Raw genomic sequence first — 21,225 nt, 5'->3', positions numbered from 1 at the left:
CCCAGACTCAAATACCTCAGTGTTTAGTACTGTTTAGCTTGTATCCAGGAAGTTGAGATCTTAGGTCAGAGGTGAAGTTAACAACTTATATTTCTGGGGTTGGTATTAGTCTATGGCAGGGGTTCTCAAGCCAGTCTTTGGGACACACCTAGCCAGTCAGGTTTTCAGAATACAACATGAATATGCATTTGATTGAGAACCCTTGCATTAGAGCCACCTCAACATCATCCGAATATCCAAAGGTGTCTAATTGGAACAGGTAGCCGTAAATCACTTGTTTACTCTTTCCAAAAATACTAGGACTATGGGGCATGCAAAGAAGATACGAAGTAGTAAATTTAAAATGAATTGGAGAAAGTATTTCTTCACTCAACGAGTAATTAGACTCTGGAATTTGTTGCCAGAGAATGTGGTAAAGGCAGTTAGCTTAGCAGGGTTTTTAAAAAGGTTTGGATAATTCCCTAAGAGTCTATAAGCCATTATTATGATGGATTTGGGTAGAATCACTGCATATTCTAGGATAAGCAGCATAAAATCTCTTGTACTGTTTTGGGATCTTGCCAGGTACTTGTGACCTGGATTGGCCACTGTTGGAAACAGGATCCTGGGCTTGATGGACCTTCGGTCTGTCAAAGTATGGTAATGCTTATGTTCTTATGCAGTACATAAGCCAATTTTGGAGGTCAAGATATTTACAGGTTTCGATTCCAGGAACCTCGCCCCATGCTTAATTTTTGTTAGCAAAAAAGCAGTGAACAGGCTGAAAGTGATGGGTAGGTAAGTTATTGGCCTCTAAGTTTCAGGATCCACGCTTTTCTCTTTATTTTTCTGGATCAGAAAGGCTCTTCCTGGTGTCTTGGTAGCTGGAGCACAAAGACATCTCACTTATCAGTACTAGCATGGATTGTACTCTGCAACACAGACAGCCAGGTGAACTTATCATCTTCAGTCTCAGTAGAACAAGTCCAGCGACGTTTAGGCCCTTGCAGAACAAACGCATTCTTGATATCTACCGAAAAAGAAAAATAAGTATAAAAACTAAACTTTTACTCAACAAGCATGAGACATATCAACTGCATAACATGGTTTCACATAAGACATTCTTTTAACTTGGCAGCTTCTTTGTATATGTCCACTAGAGAATGCATTGCATTTAGTCATTCAGCATGTCCAAGTTCCATTTGAAGGTAAATCCCATAAATTCCTTATTGTGGAATGCATTTTGCTCTTGTGCTTGAAACAAAGAAACTTAAAACACTTTCCTGTTGCAGGGCATCTACTCCTATGTTCAGGATGGCATCATCATTTATACCAACATTTCGTAACATCTTTGAGTGTCACAGCAAGATCTATGCCATAATCAAATGTGCTGCTGCTTGCCAGGCTATAGCGATCTTGATGTACTCCATGACAAGATTCTAGCATACATTTAGCAGCCTACATAGAAAAATATAATAAAGATCACATGAACACATATGGTTAAAGTCAACTTTGAACAGCCGGTGGGGCATTTTCTTCCATCACTATCAAAATGTCATTCTAACTTCCCCTGCTCAGGCCTCCAAATTACAAAAATAAGCAAAGTTGCTTAACTGTGTAACCCGCTTGTCTGCACACTTAGGTGGCAGCCTGGTGTAAGCACTGGAAGGTGGGTGGAAGAGGCACACATCAAATGTATTGGGTGGGGCTCGGGGTTATCTGGGGAGGCCACAACAAGCTGTACCACACTTTTATTCCATAACTCACTCCCCACACAATCTTTCTATCTGAGCCAAACTTTACTGTCCTTTAAATGGTTTAAGCACAGTACACTTTATCTTCACTGATCAAGTAGTAACTATTTACAATTCCTTCCTCTTCTCTCCAGACATAGATAAATACAGACCCCTGTGCCTCAGTGGGCCCTACCTGGTCCTATCTTGAAGGGCCCTGGTAGACTAGTGGCTTCTTTGGGGGCAGGAAAGAATCCCGCTTTTTCCTGCCTGCTGCTTTGTACTTCCTGTGGTGGTCTTGCGAGTGTCGGCAGCCATTTTTAAAACACAGCAGCGCCAGGCAGAATAACGGCAGCGGGCAGGAAAGAGTGGGATTCTTTCCTGTCCTCACAGAGGCCACTAGACCACCAGGGCCCTTCAAGTTGGGACTGGGGAGGGCTCACTGAGAAGCTCAAGGGGAGGGAAGAGCCTTTGAGTCCTCTAGAGCCTCTGGGCCCTCAAGCAGTGCGTAGTTGCCTGTAGGGTCAATCCGCCCCTGGTTTTATCCTTAATTCAAAGCGATTTACATGTAGAGATTTTTCCTGATGGGACCAAGGGTCCTGAGTGTACCACCCTTTAAGTGGGTTCTCCAGCCCAGGCTGGATACATCTATGGTGAGAATAATTTAGTGAGGGAAGATTTGGAAGGGTGATTCCTTTTTCAAATTGCAATGAAAGAGCAACTGACAAAATCCAAAGCTTGATCTTTAAAATAAATGTGATTATGAAGACTCTGTAAGACTTGAATCTATTCGGATGCCAAACTTCATTGGGCCTGCCTCACGTGGAGGCTTACTATAGCAAACTATAGGCTTTCACTCTCAACATGAACCAAGCTGATGGCTGCAGACTCCATATTCTCTCTCCCACTGTAGCCACATTGTCATTAGCTCTGCTAATGGGAAAACAGGCCATGGTTGAAGTTCACTGGGGTTCTGCTAGATGTGACTTGCAGTAAAGGCCATTGCCTTTCCCCCTTTTATCTACCCCTCCCCCCAGCCAATTTTAGCTACCTGGTAAACACATAATTATAACCAATACCCCTCATCGTTCAACAAATTCTTCTTTATGGAAGTGAAGTCTGAATTCTCTCCAGAATTAGAGATAATTTCAATATAATCCCTGTGCCTCCATTTTTGTATCACAACACAATATTCCCCAACAATGGCGCTATACCCATTACAACACACCATAAAAAACATCTTCAAATTGTGATTATCACCTCAGGAAAAGCACATGCTCCTTCACAGTATCCCCATACCTAGGGTTACCATATTTGTGGAGACAAAAAAGAGGCCACAAAAAATAAAATATCTGCCCTCCACCCAAAGCCCTGCCCCTTCATCACCTTGACCCCCCTCCCCTCAAGAAAGCCAGATATTATAAGCAGAAAAAATACTGGTAAAAGCAACAGAAATGCTAAATACAAAATTAGAAAAGATGTACATTTCCCCCCCAAAAAAGCAAACATCTATGAGCAGCCTGTCCCCTTTTCCTTTCCCCCCTATCCATGAGCAGAATGTCACCTTCTCCTCTCTTCTCCATCCCCTTCTGTATTTCCCCCTTTTCCTTTCCCCCCTTCCATGCACATTCCCATCACCAATCTTTTTTCCAGCCCCCTCCAGCCACTTTTTTTTTTACACCCCCTTCCCTCTGTCCATCCACCCATTTTTACAGCCGCCTCCCTTCCTCCTTCCCTCCACTCGCCCATAAGACCCCATCCTCCCTGAGCCTACCGTAACGTCCCTGCAGATCTAGTGGCTTCTTCAAGGCAGTAAAGAACTCCACTCTTTCCTGCCACTGACCTCTCTGCTGCCGCTTTCCTCACACACCTCACTATCCCCTCTAAATTTCCACTGTCTCTCCCATCCATAATTCCCTTTTTCTGTCCCTCAAATCACTCCCATTAAAACATTAAGTCCCAGTTCTTTCAAGTCCAATGTTTCTTCTGCTTTGATCCCCTTCTCCCTTCCTAATCCCATCCAGCTTCTGCTCTAGACTGTTCCCTTCCCTATCCCTTGAGTCACATCCGGCTTCTGTCCTGTTCCCCTCCCCCAGTCCCATCCAGCTTCTGCCTTGTTCCCCTCCCCCTCCTAGTCACAGCCAGCTTCGGCTTACTTCACATGATTACCAGCAGTCACATGCTTACTGCTCTGTTCCCTTTGCTACCCAAGTCACATCCAGCTTCTGCCTTGTTCCCCTCCCCCTCCTAGTCACATCCAGCTACTGCTCTGCTCTTCTTCCTCTCACACCCCCGAGTCCCATCCAGCTCCCTCCCCCCCCCCCTCTCCAGGCAGCCTTCCCAGTCTGTAGGAAGTAAGCTGAGTTTGGCTAGGGAGGTTCACGCGGTCCTGAAGCTCATTCCCTCTCTCCCTTAGCAAAAGCAGTGATTCCTACAGGCTGCCTGCACCTGAATCCGAAGCCTTCTTTCTGCCATGTGCTGCCCAGGCTGAAATGGGAAGTGGCATCAGAGGGGGACAGGACATTGCATACACCTTCTCCTATAGGCAGCCTATTGGAATCACTGCCGCAGGAGACAGGGAAGGAGCTACTGGACTGTGAGAGCCGTTGCAAATAGGTCAAGTTGGGCAGCCGCGAGCCATGGCTTTCACTGGAGTGCAAAGGGGGTGCAAGTAAGATTTGCGGGGGGGGGGGGGGCATTTGCACCCCCGTAGTGACACCTAGTTGAAAATAGTTATATAAACTAAACTCCAGCCCTCCTAAGCAGGACAGACTGTTGCAAATTCCTGACAGGACTGTTCAACTAAATGTCCAGAAGCAAATACACAAACTGCCCTTTCTCTCTCCATCCCCCATATGCCCCAATAAAATATATAGCCAATGTCACCATCAAGAATAGGACACCTTGCTCCATGCCAAAAGAACAATTCATCATAAAGAGTTACACACCAACAGAAAAGCCTGTGGAAATCAGATGGAACTTACACTTGGAATCAGGAATGTCCTCTAGCAGGAGTCTGCACAGGGCCACGGAGGCTGAGAACTGGTACTTGGTGCTGGAGGTGCGGCGGAAAGGCACGGAAGAGACACTGCGCTTGGCAATGACAAGTGCATCATTGAAGAGGAAAAGGCTGAGGTCACTGACATGCTCGTACATCCTGACAGAGAGAACACATGTTGGCATTTTTTGATGTTTTACTTGCAGCTCCATAAAAGAAAATCTTCTAGAGGTTTTGCAAATGCTTGTTGGCAGGGGAGGGCTTTATACTACCAACAAAAGTCCTAGCCCAGTGGCGTAGCAAGGGTGGGGTGGTGGGGGTGGTCCGCCCCGGGTGCACGCCGCTGGGGGGGGGTGTCAGGTCCGCTGGTTCCCTGCTCCCTCTGCCCCAGAACAGGTTACTTCCTGTTCCGGGGCAGAGGGAGCAAGGAACCAGCGGAACCAATACCCCCCCCAGCGGCGTGCAAACGGCAGGCAAGAATGCATTCGGGGGGGGGTGCCATGCTGCACCTGGGGGGGTGCGCAGCAGCGAACCGCCCCGGGTGGCAGCCGCCCTCACTATGCCACTGCCTAGACCGCTATTTACTAAAGTTTTGCAGTTACAGCATGGTTATTGTCTACATTAACTTCATGGTGGCCCTCTGAAAAATGCTAGGGAGGTTTTGCAGTCACCACATACTAATTTTGGCAAAGTCACTACTGCATCTTAACTGCACAGCAGATAACACCACTTCTAGAAGTGTAGCTAACTACATTGTGTGTTAACTGCTCTGTATTATCCGCTATGTTAACACGTAGTTGGAAGGTATAGCCATTTTTCAATGGCGTTTTCTGTATTAGCTGTTTAATGTGGGGATTGCATGTAGCATTTCTTGTATTAAAGAGGTTCGTAGCTTAGTAAATAGACCCCTTTATCTTCTTATTGTGCTTTCCAGGATGAATAAGGGGGTCATATAAAACTGAGATGCAATATAAGCAGGGAAGGCAATTTCACACCTTTAACACTGTTCTTGCATCCCACAAAGCTGCCAGTAATCTGGCTTTCAGAATACTTATTTTAATTTATTTGCACCCCACATTTTCCCACCTATTTGCAGGCTCAATGTGGCTTACATTATATTGCAAAAGATATAGTTATGAACAGAGTAAGAGGTTTGTTCTAAATTAACATATTACAATGTAAGAATTAAGGAAGATGTCTGTGAAATAATTTACAAAACACATAATGAAAAAAGAAAAAAATATGATAATATGGCTAATATAATCAGTTAATATATATTAATCATCCTTATGAAGAGATTCACCGAAATTGGTAATCAGCAGGTGTAGCTGGACATAGGAACTTACATTGTAGTAGCAGTATAATTATAATAAAAGTCACAAAATGTCTACATAACATACAATTAGAGCAACAAGGTAAACACTGGAATAGGAGAATCAAATTATATAATAATCACACTAATATGATACAGTGTCAATATCATAATATCCCAGTATGTTTATGATATTGTATTGTAAAATTAGATTCTTACAACATTATTCTTTGTTATGTGTCCTTTACTGTTTATTGTGAGCCACATTGAACTCAAACTTGTTTGGGATAATGTGGGATATAAATCACAAATAAATAAAACACTACATTAGGACATTCATATAACAGAAATATACAATGTCAGCACAGTACAAAGGAACAGCACCAAAGCAACAACCAAACAAACCCCAAAATAAATAATTTGATGGCAATCGAAAACGGTAAAATCATAATCATAAACCAACATGGTCATGTTTTGCTCATAGACTGCATCAGGGGTTAATGATGAACCTAAATGACTGGAACACATCAAAAAGCACATTAAAAAAAAACAAATAAGTGAATGAATGAGATGGGTTCCAGTCGTTTAGGTTCATTGTCATCCCTATGTCAGGTTTTATTTTATGAGTTTACTGTTTTTGATTGTCATTAAATTATTTGGCATAATTATTTTGGTTCCTTTTTTGGTTTCTTAGCTTTTTTTTTCCCATTAGTAATGTTAACGTGAAAATTAATGTGTGCTAACAGCTAATGCAGCAGCTTAGCAGTTAATGCACAATAATTCTTTCATTAACTGCTAAAGCGAAATAGGATGGAGAATAGGTGGGGATTGTGTCTTAGAGGTAACTGCGTGTTATCAAAAAGGCAGATAATGTGGTGTGGTGAGTTATCTGCAATTCAACATATGGTAATGACCTTTCTTTTGCATTAACTACATAAGGCCCTGTCTTATGTTCTGAGGTTTCTGCCTTCTGAATATTAGTTAACCTCTGTACTAAAGGATGTATGAGCGATGTAGCTGCACAGGGCACAGATATGGAGGGGCAGAAAAATAGCTCCCAGCTCATTGGCAGGCAGGGTGGGAGTGGGGGATGCCAAGGGGCAAGTTGCACCAGGGCACAAATGTGCTGCCCTGCAATGGCAGAAGGAATAAGTCCGCTTATGCTCAAACATACTTGTCTAACACAAAAGAAAGGTCATTACCACACACTGCATTGCAGATAACTCACCACACAACATTATCTGCCATTTTGACAGTGAACACTTAACACGCAGTTACCCAGTTACTGTGCATGAAAGACTCCAGAGAAAATTGGAGAGTCATGGGAAAATTGGAGAGTCATGGGATAGGAGGTAGTGTCCTATTCTGGATTAAAAACTGGTTAAAAGATAGAAAACAGAGAGTGGGGTTAAAAAGTCAGTATTCTCAATGGAGAGGGGTATATAGTGGGGTTCCCCAGGGGTCTGTGCTGGGACCTCTGCATTTTAACATACTTATAAATGATCTAGAGATTGGAGTAACTAGTGAGGTAATTAAATTTGCTGACGACACAAAGTTATTCAAAATTATTAAATTGTAAGAGGACTGTGAAAAATTACAAGAGGACCTTACAAGACTGGAAGACCGGGGGTCTAAATGGCAGATGACGTTTAATGTGAGCAAATGCAAAGAGATGCATGTGGGAAAGAGGAACCCAAATTATAGATACGTAATGCAAGGTTCCATGTTAGGAGTCACAGACCAAGAAAGGGATCTCGGCATCATCGTTGATGATACGTTGAAACTCTCTGCTCAGTGTGCTGCGACGGCTAAGAAAGCAAATAGAATGTTAGGTATTAGGAAAGGAATGGAAAACAAAAATGAGGACATTATAATGCCTTTGTATTGGTTCATGGTGCAACCACACCTTGAATATTGTGTTCAATTCTGGTCACCACATCTCAAAAAAGACATACTGGAATTAGAAAAGGTACAGAGAAGGGCGACGAAAATGATAAAGGGGATGGGATGACTTCTCTATGAGGAAAGGCTGAAGGCAGTGGCGTAGCGGGGGCGGCTGCCACCCGGGGCGGATCGCCGCTGCACCCCCCCCCCCGGGTGCAGACCAACACGACACCCCCCACTGGCTTCGACACCCCCCCACCCCCCCGGCATAGCGCCACCCTGACATGGTCCCCACCTGCCTATGAGCTCCATCCATCTGAAGCGCTGCTGTAAAGAAGAAATCGCTTCATCGGCCCTTCCCTCACTCACTGTGTCCCGCCCTTGAGGAAATAGGAAGTTACGTCAGAGGGCGGGAGACAGTGAGTGAGGGAAGGGCCAACGAAGCGATTTCTTCTTTACAGCAGCACTGCAGATGGATGGAGCTCGTGGGCAGGTGGGGACCATGTCGGGGGGGGAGGCGCTGCACCAGGGGGGTGGACGGATGCACCCCCCCCCACCCGTTGACACCCGGGGCGGACCGCCCCCACCGCCCCGCCCTTGCTACGCCACTGGCTGAAGGGGCTAGGGCTCTTCAGATTGGAGAAGTCGGCTGAGGGGAGATATGATAGAGGTCTATAAAATACTGAATAGAGTAGAACAGGTAGACATGAACCATTTGTTTACTCTTTCCAAAAATACAAGGACTAGGGGGCATGCGATAAAGCTACAAAGTAGTAAATTTAAAACAAATCGGAGAAACTTTTTCTTCCCTCAACATGTAATTAAACTCTGGAATTCATTGCCAGAGAATGTGGTAAAGGTGGTTAGCTTGGTGGGGTTTAAAAAAGGTTTGGGCGGCTTCCTAATGTAAAAGTCCATAGACCATTATTAAACTGACTTGGGAAAATCCATTGCTTATTTCTGGGATAAGCATCATAAAATGTATTGAGCTTTTCTGGGATCTTGCCAGGTATTTGTGACCTGGATTGGCCACTGTTGGAAACGGGACACTGGGCTTGACGGACCTTTGGTCTGTCCCAGAGTGGCGGTACTTAAGTACTTACGTCTCATTGCATAAAATGGGACCTGTGCTAAAATAAAACAGCCTAATTTGTGAACTAACCCATCTTTACGGTAACCCACATTGGTAACGTCTCCTCTTAGTATCTGGGCAGTGACACTGTTCTGACCATGAGAAAAGTTTCTAACTGCTGAACAATGGTTAAACGGGGTCACTGCTCCTGGTATGAAGAGATCCACAAAGGCATAACACAAGGGTCAAGATCAAGGGTGCAGCTTTTGAGCTAAATAAAACATCACCAGAGACAAACAGCATTGACATGTAACAACTAACAGTTTTCCTCTGAAAACAGTAGGCTAAGGCATTTTTCTCCTAATTGCAGTTGCCTTGGATGCCTGATCATTTTTCCTTTACCTGAGCGAGACACAGATTTCCTCATTATAGCAGCTGAGCAAGGCGACATCTTGCACTCGAATGAAATGCCTGTTGGCTTCCAATAAACTCTGTGAATAAAACAAACCTCCACTGAGCATGTCACAAAGTATTCAATTCAAATGAGGTCTTATATACCACTAAAATCTCCTTTACAGGGTTCAGTGCGGTTTACAGCAATTAGATTATATAGTTTATACATTGTATACGAGTGTGGTAGCCGTGTTAGTCCACTCTTAAGGTTATCAATAGAAATCAAACAAAATAAAACATGGAAAATAAAATAAGATGTTACCTTTTTTATTGGACATAACTTAATACATTTCTTGATTAGCTTTCGAAGGTTGCCCTTCTTCGTCAGATCTACATTGTATACGGAAATCTCAAAAAGATTTAAGAGACATAAGAACACAGACTCAAGAAAGAGTAGGAATACTTAAAGGACATGTGGGCAAACGGAGATGGAAGATCACCAGATAGATTTTGAGAAAACAAATGTATCTAGTTTAATTTATTTTATTTATAGCAGTATTTATATCCCACATTTTCCAAACGTTTAGTTTAATGTGGCTTACAATTCAGTAGTAGACGTAGAGAGGTACATTTTAAGATTGTAAATGGGGTGTAGGGGATCAAGGGAGAGGTCTCAGTTGTGAAAAGAGGGGTTAGGTGGTTGTCAGAGTGTCATGAAGTGTCTATTAGTGTGTCATGAGGTGAATTGTAGCAGAGGATATACATGTTCGGGGTTTGGTTGCTTGGATTGGGTTTCATGATGTCTTTAACTTAGTTTGTATGGGGGTGGGGGGGTTAGTCTGCATGTCGTAAGTTAGAGTGGTTCTGTGTTGTTGTCGGTTGGTAGGAACTTTTTGAATAGTTATCTTTTTAGGTGTTTCCGGAGGTTGATGTGAGATGTTAAGGACATTAAGTGACTTGAGAAGGGCATTCCATAGCTTGGAGCTTTGGTAGGGGAAGCTCACCGAGTGAACTGACTTGTAGATGAGTTTGTGGCATCTGGGATAGTGAAGGGTCAAGGTAGTTCCTTACCTCTTTTAATATGTTCTTAAGAAGTAGGATGATCATGTCCGAGAGGTATGCAGGAGCTTTACTGTATACTATGAACCAGACCATGGAGCATAGTTTGAAGGTTATACGTGCTTTGATTGGGAGCTAGTGGAATGCTTGTAGTGGAGGGGGAGAAAGAAAATAGAGAAAGGAGTTGAAATGAAGGTAGAAAAGGAAAGAGGAGAGGGAGGATGAAGAAGAGGGAGAGAAGGAAGAGAAAAGAGATAAGAGAAGGGTGGGGAGGAGAGATGAGTGAGGAAGATGAAGAGATGAGGAATTTTTTTAAGGGGATCAAGAAAAGAGAACGAGAAATAAGTGGATGGAGTGGAACTGCAGAGGAGAGAAAGGAGGTAGAAGAAAGGTGATGTGAACCAGACAGATAAGGAAGGAGGCTGAGTGAAAGAAAAGATGAGAAAGTATATAGGAATGAAAATCTAATAGAAATAATAAGGCACACAGAAAAGAAGCTGAAGAAGGATTTTTAAAAAACCTAAAGGAAGACGATAAGTAGAATGTAAGAAATATAAAGGTTTGAAATTATTATATTTAATCACCCTGCTGCAACTACAAATGAACACGTGGAAGGGTTGAAGAGTGTGGGCCCAATATTCAAAGTGATTTAAATGGCTTGCCTGAGGGTATCTAGGGATATTCAGTGGCACTTACATAGTTAGTGTCATTGAATATCCCTGCTAACCGGACATCCCCTAACTGGCTAAGCGAATTCCACCCTGCTAATCAGTGAAGTAACCACATAAATATAGGACAGCAAAAAGGCTGTTCTAACTTTATGTGGTGAAGTTAACTGGGTGCCGGTCTGAATATTGGTCGGTGCCCAGTTAACTTCCTGGTGACCATTGAGACCTGGATTTTCAATGCCAAGAACCGTGAAAGCCCCAGCATCGAGTGCCTGGGGTCACTTCAGCCTGCAGTAGCCAGCAGCTCAGACACTGCTTACTGCAGCGGGTTGGGCTGTATTCAGTAAATGACACTCAAAGTTAAGCACCGATAAGATCCACATGAAGCGACCTTTAAAGAATAGTGTTTAGAGCGCATTCTCATTCCCAACTTTGGGTGTGAGGACATGCCTGCTGAAACCTGGTGTAAATCCTCGTGCCCAACTGATGGCAGTTGGGTGCAGAAATCCAAGTATTCTCTAACATGGCGTCTAATTTCTGGGAACACCCCCGACCCAACGAAGCCCCTCTCATGGCCATGCCTTCTTTTGAGTTCTGCAGTATGAAATTTGGATGCCCATGTTATAGAATAGGGCATAAGGCAGATGCACACATAATTCATAATTTGTGCCAATTAACTCCAATAATCGATTGTTAGCACCTGTAGCAGCATGAGCGAGAGTGAGTTTGGAGCCTTGATTAATCATAGCCAGAGAGTGGGTTAAAAGTAAAACAAAGCAGTTTATTGATGCACAGGAAAGAAGTAAGCTCTTCCTTTCATAGGTGAGGAGAAATGAGCATGCAAAAAAATCAGTCTTTCAAAAAGACAGAACAAACAGCTTCACTCTGGCTTGGAGTCACAGAGTCAAAGTTCTGTCTTTTCAATACTCAGCATTGACTGTTTCATACATTATGGTTATTCCCAGAAAAGCCAGCCCTTCCTTCCTTCCTTCCTTCCTTCCTCCTTACCCAGCACTCCCTCTTCCTCTCCAGTAGTATTTCCCCACCCCCTTTCCCATACCATGCCAGTGTAGACCTTAGAAATGCATAAGCTCTATATGTAGATCCTTCAAGAGGTAGTGTGTCATGATTTAGGCTCTAAAACCCTTTCTGGTGTTTTGATGTCACCTTAGGAAGGCCAACACACAATCTCTCCACTGCAAAACACTATACACAAACTTGTGCAAAAACCCACTCATAACCTTACCAAACCATAACAGCACTAATTCCAAGGACAGGACGAGCTACAACCTTATGCGTGGAAAGGCAGCACTGTAATTACACCAGGCTCTAAAACACCAATACACTACCTAGTGAAAAAACAAAACAAAAAGGGCTGCAAATACTACACACTAGCAGAATACTGCACCTTGATCACACATGAAAAACACATGACAACAGATATGACACAAGGAACTAGAAATAAAAAAATATGAAGGCAAAATACTGAACTGGAAAGTTACCTCAAGAAGTTAGACTCGGCATGCAGCAATACTAGAAAAATTTAAACTTACATGCAAAATATCACAGATGCACATTTCCAAAAGCTGACATATTCCAATTAATAAATTCTGAATAAAATACTTTTTTCTATCTTTGTTGTCTGATCATTTAGTTTTTATATTTGCTTTGGTCACAGTGTCTTCTTTCCATTTGATATTTTTTCACTCACCATGTCCACCATCCTCCTGTGTCCTTATGTGTCCTGTCTACCATCTGTAGCCCTGTCCCTATCCTTCCTCGAGTTTCAGTATCTGCCCTCAAAGTGTTCCGATTCAGCCCTTAAATTCAGCAGTTTACCCTCCATCTATGTCCAGCATTTCTCCTCTCTCCCTTCCCATCCATCCATGTGCATCTCCTTCCTTCCTTTGTCTTTCCTTCCCTCCATCCTTGTCCAACATTTCTCCTCTCTTAACTGCCCTCCACTCCATCCATGTCCAGCATTTCTCCTCTCTTCCCTCTCCTCCATCCATGTGCATCTCCTTATAGACTTCCCTCCCCTCCATCCATCCATGTCCAGGAACTCCCCATTCTCCCCTGCCCTCTTCTCCATCCACCCATACCCAGCAAATTTCCTCTCTCCCCTGCCCCCATTCATCCAACCATGTCCAGCAATCCTCCTCTCCCCTGCCCTCCCCTCCATCCATCCATGTCCAGCAACTCTGCATTCTCCCCTGCCCTCTCCTCCATCACCCATATACAGCAAATTTCCTCTCTCCCCTGCCCCTCCATCCATCCATGTCCAGCAATTCTCCTCTCCCCTGCCCTCCTCTCCATCCATCCATGTCCAACAACTCTCCACTCTCCCCTGCCCTCTCCTCCATCCATCCATATCCAGCAAATTTCCTCTCTCCCCTGCCCCTTCCATCCATCCATGTCCAGTAATTCTCCTCTCTCCCCCCTGCCCTGCCCTCCCCTCTTCTCCTGTCCAGCGATCTCTTCTCTCCCCCTGCCCTACCCTCCCCTCCAAGTCCAGCAATCTCTTCTCTCCCCTGCTCTCCCCTCCACTCCTCTCCATATCCAGCGATCTCTTCTCTCCCCCTGCCCTCACTTCCTCTCCTCTCCATGTCCAGTGATCTCTTCTCTCCCCCTGCCCTCCCCTCCCATCCATGTCCAGTGATTCTCCATGCTCTCCCTCAGCTCTCCGACAGCCCTCCTCTCCGTTCCTTCCTGCCCCCCCCTGCACTTAACCCTTTTATTTTCAGTGGCTGCAACGGCAGTGAAGAAGACAGCACTGCGGGCTCACCTCCAGCTTCTCCCTTCCCTCACATAGTGTCCCGCCTTCTGCGATGATGTATTTCCTGTTTCCACGAGGGTGGGACACTGTGTGAGGGAAGGGAGAAGCTGGAGGCGAGCCCGCAGTGCTTTCTTCTTCACTGCCGTCACTGCCACTGAAAATAAAAGGATTAAACACGTGGGGGGGTAAGGAACGGAGAGGAGGGCTGTCGGTCGGGGAGCTGAGGGCAGGACGGAGGGAGAGCTGCCTGCAGCATTGTGCTGGCCCTGTGTTTGGGGGGGGGCAATGCGCCCCCTCGCCCCCCCAAACTACACCCATGCTCAGCATAATTGGGTCTGGCTTAGCCCAAGTTCTAAAGTTATGCAGCAGAGTTCCAAGATAACCTTGGCCTACCTTAGTGGAGCTTCTGCTTCTTGTAAGCTTTCAATAAAGGCTTATGATTGAGGGATGCTTTTCTCTTCCCAGGGCTTCCCTTCAGATACTGCAGCCTAGCTTGTAGCAACCTTGGAGGTGTCCTTAACCAGGTCTCCCTGACTTGAGTGTGCCTTGGATTCTTATCCTTCCTGGCCATACCCTCTTAGCTCCGCCCCTGCTGAATTACTTTCTCCTGGAAGGAAGGGTTTAAGGTGGTTCTCTGTGAGGGAGTGTTGGTGAGGGGGAATAGTAACTTCCTATAGATTCCCTCACAGCACCTCATTGACTAATTAGTTTATTTGTGCATCTGGGATCTGCGCCCAAATTTGGGCAACGTTTATAGAATCCAGGGGATTGTGAGTAAGAGTGTGGGTGTAAAAGAGAATGAATGTTGGGGGAGGCAGAGAAAGTTAATCCATGTCAATCCAAGAATGAGAGACAGTTTACCCTCTAACCTCCATTTATTTGATGTTCCGACTCCTTACTCCTTACCTCTTGCCTGCCCCCTCTCCCTCCCCCCCATATAAAGCAGACAAACTATACCTATGGAAATAGGAGAAAATGGGAAGAGGGGAAAGAAAAGTGTAGGAAAGGGGAAAGGGAAACCCAGGACAAAAACCCAAGTCTAGAAAAGTAATCTGGTGGTGTTGGTGGAGGTGTGCTACTGCTAAATATCTAATATCTAAGAATTAATAAACAGAAAAAAGAGAAATTTCCACGGCTCCTCATCTGTATATTAATTCTTAGATATTAGATATTTAGCACAGTGGGTACAGCAATAGGCTTCAGATCATCTTCAAGTCTAAGTGCAGATATTTCATAAGTACATAAGTAGTGCCATACTGGGAAAGACCAAAGGTCCATCTAGCCCAGCATCCTGTCACCGACAGTGGCCAATCCAGGTCAAGGGCACCTGGCACGCTCCCCAAACGTAAAAACATTCCAGACAAGTTATACCTAAAAATGCGGAATTTTTCCAAGTCCATTTAATAGCGGTCTATGGACTTGTCCTTTAGGAATCTATCTAACCCCTTTTTAAACTCTGTCAAGCTAACCGCCCGTACCACGTTCTCCGGCAACGAATTCCAGAGTCTAATTACACGTTGGGTGAAGAAAAATTTTCTCCGATTCGTTTTAAATTTACCACACTGTAGCTTCAACTCATGCCCTCTAGTCCTAGTATTTTTGGATAGCGTGAACAGTCGCTTCACATCCACCCGATCCATTCCACTCATTATTTTATACACTTCTATCATATCTCCCCTCAGCCGTCTCTTCTCCAAGCTGAAAAGCCCTAGCCTTCTCAGCCTCTCTTCATAGGAAAGTCGTCCCATCCCCACTATCATTTTCGTCGCCCTTCGCTGTACCTTTTCCAATTCTACTATATCTTTTTTGAGTTATTAGAGATTGTTCTTTCAGAAAAACAGTCCCTTGGGCATAGATGCATGTCTTCATACTCTTGTCTCTCTCTTTCAAAACCTGCTCCCTGTCCCTCTGTTTCTTATTCTACTGCTCTCCCCACTGTTACTCTTTATTTTTTGCTGTGAGAAGAACAGGGAGCAGTGCAGAAACTAGGGCTGCAATGAATATTTGTATTCGACTTGGCCCTGAATGCATTATTCGTACTCAGCCAAATAGTGATTTAAATTCGAATACGAATAATCCAGGGCTCTACTGTGTTAAATCCTAGTGAAATAAATACTTGATATCTGATTTCACGGAGCTTCTTTTATTATTTGTTATGTTAAAGCTCAATGCCCATCATTTGTATTCAGCCAAATAATATTTTCCATTATTCGTGTTCAGTTGAATAGTAAAATATGCTATTCGGTACAGCTCTAGCAGAAACTGCTGTAATGATATTGGCTGGAGAGAAGGGAATATTTGTATGAGAAGGTACGAAAATAAGACAATGACCATGGTGGAGATCTAGCAGGGCAAGAGAAAAGAAAATACTTACAGGACAGCCTTGAATGATTTTCTGTGTGTTTAACATTTCATCATCGTTGTCCACCTTCTGCTTTAGCTAGGATAAGAGAACATCCTTTTAATCTTAAGTACAACAAGCAAATGCACCATACTCTGCTAATAATCACCAGGATGGCTGAGTGGTTTAGCAGTCTGCTATGAATGGTTTCCCTGCACAGACTCATGGACAGTGTACGTCCATGTACCTCATTACAAACCATGTTTTTGCTCAGGTGAAGTGCGGATTGGCCAGAAGGCAGCAAAGTCAGATTCTCTATTTGTATCCTATTAAGACTCTGCAGCAGAATAAGAGCAAGTCCTGTCCTTCGAACGGAGGGCCAACAGCTCTGTGCTGGAATGCCTCGGCAGCTTAGGACTAATAGAATAAACACAAGCAGAAAGATGGCATCATTACTGCACATCATGGGTTTCTTAGAGAAGTTTCTGCTGGGAGTTTAAGGGAACTGATCTGACCATTTCTGCTTTGTACAGAGCCCATTTAAGGAAGTGTTCTACAGCTTAAAACTAGAGGCACTGGAAGGCAATTTTGAAATTACCCACATAGCAGCAAAATACCCAGGCACATTTTTGTGGAGTTGATTACATAAAGGTTTTTCCCATGTGTGAAGTCTGTTTTACATACAGAAAAGGTATTCTATACAATTACCACAGCTTACACACAAGCATAAGCAAGCACGGCGACAAGACAAGCCTTCATTGACACCAATAATGTTCTGAATGTGGTTTCAGACAGAAACACTCTATTTAAACCTTATTGATTTCTGTGTTTGACTATCTGTGCTGGTTTTGACCGCAGCAGTCAATACTTCATGGTTATTTCGGACATTACTGCAGCTTTTGACACCATTCACCATGATCATTTGCTTAACCACGTGAAAGGTCTTGGAATTGATGAGACTGTCTGGAAATGTTGAACTTTCTTGGACTATTGTAATTCTTTGCATCTTGGTGTTCCTAATTACATGATTAAGGCACTTGAAATGGCTCAAAATGCTGCAACTTGTCTGATTTCTGGTCTACCTCATACTGAACACATTACCCCTGTTCTGAAAGATCTTCATTGGCCGCCTGTCCAATGGCCAGTGAAATTTAAGATGTTTATGTTTAATATATAAAGCTTTGAACAATGTAGCTCATCTTACTCTTGCCTCTTCTCTTAGGATCTTTCGCTCTTTATGCTCTGGAGAAAAATTGTTATTTGATGTACCTTCATTTAAACAAATTAGAATAGATGTCTGATTGTCTATTTTTTACATTGAAGGTGCCTGTTTATGGAATTCTTTACCTTTTGAATTATGTTGTATTGACTCTATGACACAGTTCAGGAAACAGCTTAAGGCTCATTTGTTTGCCGAAGCATATTCTCTGTCTCCGTTAAAGTGAATATGTACTATTCGTTAAATGCAGCTCAGATGTGGTAATGAGAGGTTCGATTGCTTGCTCAGAAGCTTTATTTTCTAGTTTTACTTGTTTGGTTGTTTTGTTTTAAATTGTCTTTGTTTGTTTGTTTTGTTGATTATATTATGCATGTTTTATTGTAACTAGATTGGTAGGATATTGAGGTCTATAACTGTTTTAAATAAATACCTATATGTGTGCTGCATGTAGGCAGTCCTGAGACCATAGGTAGAGTAGAGCAATGAATGCAAGTATTTTATAAAATATGCACGGACACACACATATTTACACTTGCTTCAAAGTACGTTTAATGTGTGTGTCAGCATTTACATGCTACGGTGGCTGGTTCTGAGTGTATTTTATAAAGGCATATAGGTACCTAGAATATGTTGCCTTTATAAAACAGGCACCTTTTTACGCTTCTCCCTTAGGTGTCCTGAAATGTATGAAGGGCCAGAAGGCATCTATTTGTAGCCTAATTTATAAAGATACCTATGTGCTTTTGTCAAAAAGTGGCATAAATCCTGCAGAAATCGTGGGTAAAATGACCCTTATAGCAGCTCAAGAGCTGGTGTACAATATATGCAACCTCGTATATTTTACAGAGTACATGCAAAAGTCTTAACTCTGCCTGTGCTCCACTTAAACTCTGCCCTATGCTAGAGAATGACATGGGGACAATGTCTGATCCCACTCCTACCCCGCATTAGTTCCATCATTTTCGATAAAAGATGAATCACTCGCTATTGTACTGTTGCGGGGACAGAGTGGTGATGGAGACAACCTGCATTCTCTAGCATAAACCAAAGCTGAGTGCAAGTATGCGTGTTCTTGTCATCATGCAGGTAATTTCGCAAGAGGTTTCAATGTGTACACTGGTATTTATGCATGAAAATACCTTTTATACAGTTACCCTGCACATGTGCACTTTGCATTAATTTTCAAAGTAAAAGCATGTTCACATTTACTGGCTTAATCCTCCATCCTCAAGAACACTTCTCCAAACATAGGAAAAAGTGCTCTATGTGCACTTTGAACTGTGGATAGGGTCAGACATTTTCAGACAGCTAACGTGGAGGGGCATAATCGAACGTTGCCGGCGAAATAGGTCGCCTGCGATCTATTTTGGCGGCGGCGCAACAGCTGGTCAGAACCGTATTTTCAAAAAAGATGGCTGGCCATCTTTTTTTCGATAATACAGTTTAGCTCGGCCAAATGCCAGAGTTCGCCGGGTTTGAGATTGCCGGTTTTGTTTTTCAGCGATAATGGAAAAAAATGCAGGCCGTCTCAAACCCGGCGAAATCCAAGGCCATGGGAGGAGCCAGCATTTGTAGTGCACTGGTCCCCCTGACATGCCAGGACACCAACCGGGCACCCTAGGGGGCACTTCTAAAAATGTTCTAAAAATACACAAATAGCTCCCAGGTGCATAGCTCCCTTACCTTGGGTGCTGAGCCCCCCAAATCCCCCCAAACCCACTCCCCACAACTCTACACCATTACCGTAGCCCTTATGGGTGAAGGGGGGCACCTACATGTGGGTACAGTGGGTTTTGGGGGTGTTTGGAGGGCTCAACACTTAGCACCACAAGTGTAACAGGTAGGGGGGGGGTGGACCTGGGTCTGCCTGCCTGAAGTGCACTGCACCCATTAAAAACTGCTCCAGGGACTTGCATACTGCTGTCAGGGAGCTGGGTATGACATTTGAAGCTGGTATAGAGGCTGGCAAAAAAGTGTTTTATTTTTATTTTTTTTAGTGTGGGAGGGGGTTGGTGACCACTGGGGGAGTATGGGGAGGTCATCCCCCATTCCCTCCGGTGGTCATCTGGTCAATTAGGGCACCTTTCTGAGGCTTGGTTGTGAAAATTAAAGGACCAAGTAAACCCGGCGAAATACTGATTAACGCCGCTTTTTTTTCCATTATCCGCAAAAGCCGGCCATCTGGTAGCCACGCCCATGCCCGCCCATGTCCCGCCTTCGTGTCGCTGCCGACACGCCCCTTAAACTTTAGCTGGTGCAGCAACAGGAAAGCGGCGATGGTGTCAAAAACGCCGCTTTTGATTATACCGATTTCACCGCTTTTGCGAGATCGTCGGCCATCTCCCGATTTATGTCGGAAGATCGCCAGCGATCACTTTTGAAAATAAGCCTGATAGTAACATGGTTTATGACAGCAGATAAAGACCTGTGTGGTCCATCCAGTCTGCCCAACATGATAAACTTTATGTGATACTTCATATGTATATCTGTCTTGATCTGACCTTGCCATTTTCAGGGCACAGACCGTAGAAGTCTGCCCAGCACTGTTCTTGTACTAAAATTTCTGAGGTTAATCTTGAAGCCCCTTAACAGTTACACTCCAGTCCATCCATATCTATTCAGTCACAATCAGGGCACAGACCATAGAAGTCTGCCCAGCACTGTCTTTGCTTCCCAGTTACCGGTGTTGTCGGCCAATCTATATTAAGATTCCGTGGATCCATTCCTTCTAAACAGAATTCCTTTGTGCTTATCCCACACATTTTTGAATTCATCTCCACCACGTCCTGCCAGCAGGCATTCCAAGCATTTACCACCCTCTCCATGAAAAAATACTTTCTGACATTATTCCTGCTCGCCTTCAACCTCAATTCATGTCCTCTAGTTCTACCAACTTCTCATCTCTGGAAGAGGTTTGCTTGAGGATTAATACCTTTCAAATATTTGAATGTCTGAATCATGTCACCCCTGTTTGTCCTTTCATACAGTGTATATATGTTCATGTTGACAACGAAAATCCCATACCATTTTTGTAGCTCTCCTTTGCACAGCCTCATCTTTTTACATCCCTGACAAGATACGGCTGCCAAACCTGAACACAAAACTCCAAGTGGGGCCTTACCAACGACTTGTAGAGGGGCAACAACACCTCCTTTCTTCTGCTGGTTATACCCCTCTTGATGCAGCCTAGCATCCTTCTGGCCATGGCTGTTTTGTTTTAAATTGTCTTTGTTTTGTTGATTATATTATGCATGTTTTATTGTAACTAGATTGGTAGGATATTGAGGTCTATAACTGTTTTCTTCACCTTCAGATCCTCGCACACCATCATCCCAAAGTCCCTCTCCTGAGTCGAGCTTACTAATCTCTCTCCTCCTATCCGGTAACTCTCTTTTGGGTTTCTGCACCCTAAGTGCATCACTCTACACTTCTTGGCATTAAATGTTAACTATTGTATTTGTTCTGAACTGCTGGCTGATCTGCAAGGCTTCCTTCTGTTTCTGTGAGTCTGACGTCCTGCACATACAACATGCAGGATGTCAGACTCAGAAACAGAACGAAACCTTGTGCCGGAAGAAGAGGACCTCGGCTGGCGGGGGTTGGGGTCCCCCGCCAGCAAAAGTAGCCCACGGCAATGGCGGCCGGGGGGGGGAGGGTTGGCGGCGGGAGGGGGGGTCGAGAGGGTCGGCGGCGGGGGGGGGTCAAAGTTGGTGCCGGCAGAGGGGGGTCAGCGGCGCCGGGGGGGGGGGACTAAAATGTGCCCCGTCACCTCAGGCTCTGGACCCCCCTCC

General features: G+C 44.2%; 1 protein-coding gene across 1 annotated transcript in view; it reads right to left on the bottom strand.

The window, feature by feature from the left end:
- Positions 1-617: 617 nt before the first annotated feature.
- Positions 618-21,225, bottom strand: part of ECT2L (epithelial cell transforming 2 like) — a 118,455-nt gene continuing 97,847 nt past the window's right edge. Inside the window, exons 20-23 of the mRNA XM_030195521.1 lie at positions 16,249-16,314; positions 9,381-9,469; positions 4,697-4,869; positions 618-1,009 (exon numbers count right to left, since the gene is read on the bottom strand). Of these exons, the coding sequence (XP_030051381.1) occupies positions 882-1,009; positions 4,697-4,869; positions 9,381-9,469; positions 16,249-16,314 (456 nt within the window). The 3' untranslated portion in view covers positions 618-881. The remainder of the gene's footprint in view (positions 1,010-4,696; positions 4,870-9,380; positions 9,470-16,248; positions 16,315-21,225) is intronic.

This window comes from Microcaecilia unicolor, chromosome 3, assembly GCF_901765095.1.
Source record: "Microcaecilia unicolor chromosome 3, aMicUni1.1, whole genome shotgun sequence".
Taxonomy (NCBI): Eukaryota; Metazoa; Chordata; class Amphibia; order Gymnophiona; family Siphonopidae; genus Microcaecilia; species Microcaecilia unicolor.
This window is presented reverse-complemented; position numbering and strand designations above follow the sequence as displayed.